This window comes from Gracilinanus agilis, chromosome 4, assembly GCF_016433145.1.
Source record: "Gracilinanus agilis isolate LMUSP501 chromosome 4, AgileGrace, whole genome shotgun sequence".
NCBI classification, from domain to species: Eukaryota; Metazoa; Chordata; class Mammalia; order Didelphimorphia; family Didelphidae; genus Gracilinanus; species Gracilinanus agilis.
Genome location: NC_058133.1, coordinates 12,272,193 through 12,281,358, shown reverse-complemented (window position 1 = coordinate 12,281,358; position 9,166 = coordinate 12,272,193). Strand labels below are relative to the sequence as shown.

Genomic DNA, 9,166 nt, shown 5'->3' with positions numbered 1-9,166 from the left:
ATATCATATCATATCATATCATATCATATCATATCATATCATATCATATTATATTATATTATATTATATTATATTATATTATATTATATTATATATTATAGAGACATTTGTAAAGTTTACAAAGCACTTCATCTGATTCTCACAACAACCCTGTGAAACACTTTTATTGTCCCCATTTTACAGATGAGGAAATTGAGACTGAGATTATATAATTTGATCTGTCACCTAGCTACTACTATATGAAGCAGGATCTGAACCCAGATCTTCTTGACTCCAAAGTCTATCCTTGTCAACTAGCTGCCTTGCAAAGGGCAAAGGTTTAGTGACTCAGTTAGGCAGCTTTCCTTCATTAAAAGCCCCCTTGTGGAGAGCACATTGTTTTCCCAGGAACTGAATTGTTACCCAGAGTTTGTAACCGGCCGTCTGCTTCTCGTTTTTCCTTCCAGGCCACTGGGCAGCCATACGAGCAGTACGCTAAGATGATCTTCATGGAGCTGAATGACGCCTGGTCCGAATTTGAAAATCAAGGCCAAAAGCCCTTGTATTAACGTGTCCTTTCCTCTGTCTCCGCTACAGACCTAGGCTAATGCTTCTTTCTCTTGTCCCGATGGAGATTTTCACAGAAGAACCCAAATGAGACACCCCTCAAGAGCAAACAATTACATTCTCTGCCTGTCAGTTCCGTGATGAATAAAGAAACAGGAGGCTAGAATTCTGGATGGTTTCCCTATAAACCTTCCAGGATGGGACAGGAATGTGAGGGACAATGGCGACCCCATGATGATACGCCACAGCCCCAAGAAACCTGAGGCAACATGTACCAAACAGATCGCTTGAATGTGTTAGGACTGGGGGAGAGGGGAGGAGAGATGAGGTACACGGGATCACACGTGACCTTCATCTCCTTGCCCAAGAAGGGATGGGATTTTTATTCTTTAGGGAAAAAAATTCAGGTAAGGAATTCACCTTGATGGAAACGGGGGAGTTTTTGGAGTGGTTGCTTTTTAGAGGTGCTCTCCATGTCCCTGGAGCAGCCAGATTTGAGCAGAGCCAAACCATTTGGATGTATGCTTTGCCTAAAGCATCATTCTGTACCGTTATTTTGGTTCATCAGCCATCTGGAAGGAGGGGGAAACTTGGGAAGAGATTTGACTCCATTAGGATGTCCATTGGTTATCACTTGATCTGGCTTGATAAATTCAAGGGAAGAGGGTACCTCCAAGGCCCCGACCTCACAAAGAGGGGCAGAGTCCTCAGCTCCATGCTATGGTTAATGATCTTTTGGAAACCTCCCATTGAGTAATTTTATGCCGGATGGAGGGGAATCTTTTTTTTTTCTTTAATTTGTATCCCAGAGGGCTTTATCGCCCCATGATTTTTACTCCAATCCTTTGTTTTCTGGTTACAAGCGTTGTCCGTGGCTAGAAGCAGGTTCTGAAGGAGTTGGCGTGATCAGAATTCGCACTCAGAAGAAACTCTGCCTTGTATAGGGTTCCGAGGATCCAGGAAGTAAAGAATCGGAAGGGTTGGTACTTAGAAAACCGCAAGTCAAATGATTGGCCGATGTCTCCTTGCCTAATATTCACCTGGGGACGGCTGGGCCCCCCTCCCCGACAGCACCTTCCAGAAGGCTAATTGGTTTGGAAGGAGTAGGCAGCCCCAGAGCAGAAACTTTCCCCTACTTGCAGAGGGTCGACTAAAAAAGAGAAGCTGCTTAGCCCTCCTCCAAGGTGGAATTCAGCACACAGTGGGGCTTCTCACACATATCCTGGCTCAGCCCAATCTCACCTCCTCTTTCTTTACTTCATTCACTCAGTAGGTCCAACAGACAGACAAGAAGATTTCGGGGCTCCTTCTTTAGAGAAAATTCCATATCAAAAACCCTGGAGATATCAAGTTGGTGTTTTTAAAGACAATCATTTCTTTTCCCATTTTAATTTCCTCATGGCACTGAAAATACTGAAAAAGCAGCATGTCAAAACACATCCTGTTTGGTAGGACACCGTCCCTCCTCCTCCTCCTCCTCCTCCTCCTCCTCCTCCTCTTCGTCACTGGGTCCTCCCCTCTCCCCTTTCTGGTTGTATAGGGTCCATATTTATTTACTGCCATTTACGATGATGTGAATCCTGCAGATGATGTTCTTCCCCCACTTCCCTTCTATACAAACATAAAGCATTCGAGGTAACCATAACCAACTGGATGTTATTTATTAACCAGTTTTGGTCCAGTCTGTGCTTGTCCTCTTTGACTCTGGAATGTGAGCCTCCACGGTCCTGTGACTTGTTTTGTTCTCATCCTCATCTTGTAGATATTGTGTGACCGACGCCTATATAATACTACTACTAATAAAAGAAAAAGGATCTCCTGTGGATGTAATGTACATTTTGAAACGGTAGAAGTCTACTAGCTTTGTATCATGTTTGGGCTAACCCATCGGTGTTCCCGGCTCCCAGCAGCATCATTACCTTTATGTCCTCAGCAAAGAGAGAGGCTCTTTCCTGACCTGAAACGTCTGGGTTCCCCGCCACGTTTGCTTTCTGGATGCATTCAATTCTGGACCCCCGGCTGATCTCGTAACTCGTAACTTATACGGAACAAGAGGTTTTTGCATTCCTTTGATGTATTTGGTAGCGCCAGCTTGCTGATGTTCAGGTCAATTGTTCACTTAGGAAAAAAAAAATATTGTAATATATATTTTTTTGTAAATATACTCTACACAATGAAATGTGTGACTGGTCTCAGACATTTGTAATATATATATATATATATATTAAAAAGCTCAAACAGTATTTGTTATAAACTTAAGGTATGTTTTGTGCTTGTGGAGGTGAAGGGATCAAAGCTAGTTAGAGCTGGTGGCTGGAGCTCCCACTGGAAGGGACTGGGGGACGAGGCCAATTCTTTCCATGGAATCCTTGAATTCGCCTTCCGGCCAGGACAGACACATATACTAGGTAAATCTTCCATTGGTCCGCCAATGAGCATTTCGTAAATGCAATCTCCATATTGGGCACTGTGCCAAATGCTGGGTATGTTAAGAAAAGGCAAAACCAGTGCCTACCCTCTAGAACAGCATTGGCGAAGCATTGGCACACGTGCTGAGCCGGCACAGGGGAAGCGGCTCCATTCCTCCTCTTCCCAGCGCCTGAGGACATTTTTTTTTTTTTTTTGCATGTCCTGCCCCTCTGTCCAGCCGCCCAAACTGAGCACTTCCTCCCTCTGCTCTCTAGGGTAATGCAGGGGGCTCACAGGCAGCTTGAAGTTGCATTTTGGGCATGAGAACTTGAAAACCTTCACCAATGCTGCTCTAGAAGAAACAGGTCTATCCACAATATATTCAAAGTAGATGGAAGATAGGACTCAGGAAGTGAGTCCTATCTTAATGTGACATCCACAAACCTCCAAGGGGTCTAGATCGGAGGCATTTCAGGGGTCCCATGAATTTCAATGAGGAAAGTTTACATTTTTATTTCAATTTAATTGGTTTTATTTTTCATACTATGCATTTCATTTTATATACTTAAAAACATGATTCTGAGAAGGGGTCTACTTCAGTGGCCTGCCACCAAAGGGGTCTGGTACACATAAAAAGGGGTTAAGAACCCTCTCCCCAGAGGCTTTAAAACGACCTTTCCTTCATTGGGAAATTGTGGCCCCTGGTTGTGACTATTCACTGGAAACTCTGGGCCTTAAGGTCAGGGACCAGGAGGATGGTGGACCTGCATCCCCTGCCCTTTGGGGAGTGGGAAATTTAGAGTCTGGAGGGTTAGTGACTTCTGGCGGATCACACTGGGAATAAGCCTTCAGGGTCATGCTGCAAAGCTTCAAGTGAGGTATTTTTTCCTTTTGGGGCTTAATTTGTTCTGTTGTGAAATGATAGAGGTGAGACTTAGGGGATTTCGAGGATCCACGTTAGTTAAAAATCCCATCAACTCATGATTTGGGATGCCACCAAATAAATGCTTCCCTATGTGCCATGTGGGACAGAAATTCTTGACTTTGAAGACAGACGTTTTTAGCTTAGTTTTTTCCCCCTAAATGTACTCTTGTTGACTCCATTGCATGATGGGTGACTCGCTTGCCCCAAACTCTGATGCTGTCTCCTGCAACAAGCATTTTCATTACTATGTGACAGGCCGTGGGGACCAGAGAGAAAAGCAAAAGTCTTTGCCCTGGAAGGGCTTACCTTGCACTGGGTGGAACACCATGTACACCAAAAGCCTCAGTTTCCTCATTTGTAAAACTAGGTAGTTTGGACTCAAAGGCCTCTGAATTCCATTCCAGCTGGAGCTCTATGATCATATAAGTAAATTCAAAGTGATTTCTAAAGGGGGAAGAGGGAGAAGCAGGCATTGAATGACCCAGGCTCAGGAGGTGACCCTTGAAACGAACTTTTAAAAAACTGTTTTCAATGAATGGGAATTTTTTAAAACTGCCTTTCAGGGGGCAGCTGGGTAGCTCAGTGGATGGAGAGTCAGGCTTAGAGATGGGAGGTCTTAGGTTCAAATCTGGCCTCAGACACTTCCCAGCTGTGTGACCCTGGGCAAGTCACTTGACCCCCATTGCCCACCTTCACCACTCTTCCACCTAGGAGCCAAGACACAGAAGTTAAAGGTTAAAACAAACAAACAAATAAATAAATAAATAGACCTTTCACCTCCCCATCATTCCCTGCACCCCTGAAAAGGAAAAATGCCCCTTGTAGCTCAGAGACACAGTCCATCAAAACCAGTTCCAATACTGGCCACATCCCAAAAGGAAGGTGGATTTCTTGGTGGCAGAGGTGAGGTCGGGAATACACTCCACGCAGAGGGCATAGTCTGGGCAAAGGCAAAGATAGGGGAAATGGGAGGGTGGGTGAGGGGAATGGCAATCCACCGGAGTTTGTAACGATGATCACCTCCAATAATCCTGCACTCGATGTCAGCGACACTGAGGATGCAGAGAGAGGGATGGGAATAATCAAAATAAGAGATGTCGAGGTACATGCTAAAGGGAGGGCTGGGCAACTTGCTATGGGGATTCGTGGAAGGGGAAAAAGTCCCTCTTGGCTGGCAGGGCAGGGCAGAGTTCAGGCTATCTCCCGAAGGATGTGCCATCCCATCTGGGCTTAAGCACCAGGATGAATTTCGACATGGAGCAGGGAAGTATATTTCAAGAAAGAGGGATGATGGGAGCTGTCTAGAATCAACCAGGCGGTGAAGTGAAGAGAAGAACGCGGGGCCCGGAGCCTGGAAGACCCGAGTCCGAATCTGACCTCACTCACTTATTAGCTATGTGCCCCTGGGCAAGTTACTTAACCTCAGTTTCCTTAATCAAAAAATGGGGGCCAATAATAAGATCTACGTCACAAGAGCGTTGTGAGGAGCCAGTGAGAAGCTAATATTTGTAAATGCTTGGCAGCATGTAAACTTTACAGGAACATTCCCCTTCCCTTTGCCAAAGGCATGGAATTGGGATGAGGCAGGGTGGAAATGGAAAAGCAAGCAATCCCATGTGGCTAGAATGGAAGACGTGACAAAGGAGGTTCCTTGGTACCAGATGGCGGAGACTCCTGAATGCCAGGATTAGCAACTGATGTTTTATTTTCTAAGCACTTAGAAGTCGCCGAGACCTCAATGAATATTATAGCTTAACGAGAGCTGGCAGAGGAAGGAGTCAGCTGAATTCGGCAAACGTTTATTAAGTGTTTCCAGAATATATCAAGTCATGGAAGCTTAATAGATAGACGAGGATGAACAACTTGAGAGATCCCGAAGGGCTCAGGTAGGAGGCGGCCCCTGAGCGATGCTTGGCAGAAAGCTGGGAATTTTCCAAAGAGAGCAGTAGGAGAGCATCCCAGATGTGGAGGCTCTGCCTTTGCCGAGGTAAAGGATGTGAACAAGAAGGGGAGCAACTCCAGTGGCAGGAGATTTGGGAGGTGGCAGAATGTGACATGGAGAAGGAAGAGGGGAAGGAACACTGATCGGATGGATCCAAGAGAAAGGCAGTTTGGCTTAGTGGACAGCACACCAGCCTCCGTCATGAAGACTTGGGTTCAAATCCCACCTCTGCCCTGCTCTGTCTGTGTGACCCTTGGCAAATCTCTTCATTTCTCAGTCCCAGTTAATAGGACACAATTAAGGGACTCTAAATTCCAGAGCAGTAGAGGCAGCTTTTTCACTTGAGTCTTCTACATGTGACAGTGAAATCTCAGTTTTAGACCTGCCTCCCTCCCCCAATCAAAGGGATAAAGCCCAGCTTTTAGAAGACCCATCTGGGGAAGCCGAGTCTTCTTAGGCTGCAAGGAATGGTAGACCATCGGGAAAATGGATGAAGAGTGTCTGTGATCCACAGTCAGTCAACATACATTTATTAAACATTTGTTGCCTGCCAGGCACTGTGCTAATCTTTGGGCATATAAAGACAATAAACCATTCACCTTTCTTCTTAAATTATCCAGTCTTGACTATATTGTTATGCACTTTTTTTTTTTTAAACCCTTACCTTCTGTCTTGGAGTCAATACTGTGTATTGGCTCCTAAGTGGAAGAGTGGTCAGGGTAGGCCATGGGGATCAAGGGACTTGCCCAGGGTCACACAGCTGGGAAGGGTCTGAGACCAGATTTGAACCCAGGACCTCCCATCTCTAGACCTGGCTCTCAATCCCCTGAGCTACCCAGCTGCCCCCCTATGCATTCTTTTTTTTTAAAGGCAGAAGAGTGGCAAGGACAAGGGAATGGGAGTTAAGTGACTGGCCCAGGGTCATGCATTTAGGAAGTGTCTGAGACCAGATTTGAACCCAGGACCTCCCATCACCAGCTCTCAAGCCACTGAGCCACCTAGCTGCCTTCCTCCCCACCCCCCAACTCCCCTCCCCCCAAAATACACTCTCCTGTGCTCCACCAAACAATAAGCACCCAAGGTCTGGGATACAAAGAGAAAGGTGAATATACTCCTTTGCCTTCTGATATTATTACTTCAAAGATCTTGCAGGATCCAACCTGGATCATCCTCATCATCTGCCTCCATATTACTAACTCACTGCACTGCTCAGTGGTATTGGAGAAGCCATATTACCAGGCTCCCTGGGCCCAGTACGAATTTGTGTTACCTAATCTAACTGCACCCTGACCCCAGGAGTTCCCGGGTCTGCCCAGCTTTACATCTTGAAAATCCTTCGCTGGACCCTGCCATCCCCGGAGGCTATCACTGTGTTCCCCTCTTCTCCTTCCCAGCCTCAGAGAAAGGTGCCCACATCCTCTCTTTGCTCCTCCCTCCTCATTATCCTGCCAAGTAGCCTCCAGGCTCAGGGCTCAGCTGAAGCTCCTCTCCTCCAGGTGACCAGCGCTTCCTTCTCAGTCTTCATCTGTTCCGGGGGTGTATGTAGCGCTCACTAGCCGGCCACCTTCACCCCTTGGATTTTCTTGGTGGCTCTTTGCTTGTTCTGTTTCTAACTTTGCTAGATTCATGCCCCACCTGCTAGCTGGGGCTGTTGCCCAGAGCTCCTTTCTGAGCCTTCTTGGTTTACTTTATCTTTGTGATCTCATCAAGTCTCCAGGGCTCAAGTCCCAAATCTGTGCCTCCATCACCAATTGCAGTCCTGAGCTCAGATCCTCCATCACCAGCTTCCCCCTGAAGGGTGAGATCACCCATTTCTGGGTTACCATTTGGGTACATTGGTATTCTCAGTAAAGGAGGAAGAGCCGGAGCAAAGAACAAGAAGCGCAAACCCAGAATGCTTCACTGGTGTCTAGGGAATATAAAATCGCCAAGAGAAAGGCCTCCAGTGTGTTTGGTCCTTTACTTATGGGGCATCCATGAGGATCTAGAAATCCAGATACTTACTAGCTGTGCGACCTTAGGCAAGTCACTTAACCCAGCTTGCCTCAGTTTCCTCATCTGTAAAATGAGCTGGAGAAGGAACAGCTCCAGGTGTGCCAAGAAAACCTCAAATGGGGTCACAAAGAGTTGGACACAACTGAAAAAAAATGAGTGAACCACAACAAAGTCCCTGAGAGAACATGTGCTTGAATCATGGAGAAAGGAAGAATGAACAATGCCCTTCATTCAGGAGATCACACATTCCCTTAAACTGGGTCCCTGGGAGCAATATAAGACAAGTTCAAAAGGCTACGAAAACCTCCCCAACAAAACAAAGAACGGAAGCTGAGCCCTGTTCAGTGTTTTGCCCAGTGCCTTATGGGAGCTAGGTGGTGAAATGGAGAAATCACTTGGCCTGGGGCCAGGAAGATGGGAGTTCAAATTTGACTTAGACACTAGCTGTGTGGCCCCAGACAGATCATTTAATCCTGTTTGCCTCCGTTTCTCATCTGTAACATGAGCTGGAGAACACTATTTTCTCATACCAAGGAGGTACCACCTGCTCAAGCCAGAGGCCTGGCAGCTCCAGTGGCAAACTTATTCTAGCATCTTTGCCAAGAAAACCCCAGAAGAGCCAGATGTGAGGGATCAAGTGTGCAGAAGGGTAAAGGGGTCCCTCAAGACTCTCCAGTGCAAGCCCATCCGTGCCTGGGTTGATCGACAAGAGAAGAAGGGCAATGTTGACTGTGGAAATCAGACCCCAGCAAATTAGGGTTTTAATAAAAATTTAATAAAAAAAAATTAAAAAAAATTAATAAAAGCAAAGTTGCGTTCTTCCCCTTTAAGGGCAAAAGCAAGGGGGGGGGGGGGGGGGGGAGGATCTGGGTACAAACACTTTCCCCAGCTTATTAGGCTGCTGGCGGTGTGAGGGAGAGCAGGAGACTAGGACGGAAGTGAGGAGGGGAAGACCAGCCAGGCCTGGCTTGGAAGAAACGTGGCAGACGGTGGTGCTGAAAGGGATAAGCCGCAGAACTGGTTCCGGGGAGCTGTTCTCCTCAACGCCACTCACGAACAGGGCAGGGAGCCTCCGAAGCAGCCACAAAGCATTCCTAAGAAGAATCTTAGGCTCTGGAAGGAGAATTGAGAGAGCAGCCCAGCGTAGCGGAAAAGCTGCTTGTTGAAGTCTGAGTACCAGAACCCGAGTTCAAATTCTGCCTCTTATGAATCATGTGACCTTACGCAAACCAGCCTAGTTCTCAGTTTCTTCATCTGGAAAATAAGAACCTTCCAAGTCCCTTCTGGATCTCGGATCCCGGGAAATAGGGAAGGTGGGAGCGAGGGCTCTGAGGAGGCGGGGTTTGTCT

The 9,166-nt window shown here is 46.6% G+C and overlaps 1 protein-coding gene across 1 annotated transcript in view; it reads left to right on the top strand.

The window, feature by feature from the left end:
• DNAJC6 (DnaJ heat shock protein family (Hsp40) member C6) overlaps positions 1 to 2,033 on the top strand; it is a 121,791-nt gene extending 119,758 nt beyond the window's left edge. The window contains exon 12 of the mRNA XM_044674765.1: positions 447 to 2,033. Within this exon, the coding sequence (XP_044530700.1) occupies positions 447 to 548 (102 nt within the window). The 3' untranslated portion in view covers positions 549 to 2,033. The remainder of the gene's footprint in view (positions 1 to 446) is intronic.
• Positions 2,034 to 9,166: the final 7,133 nt, after the last annotated feature.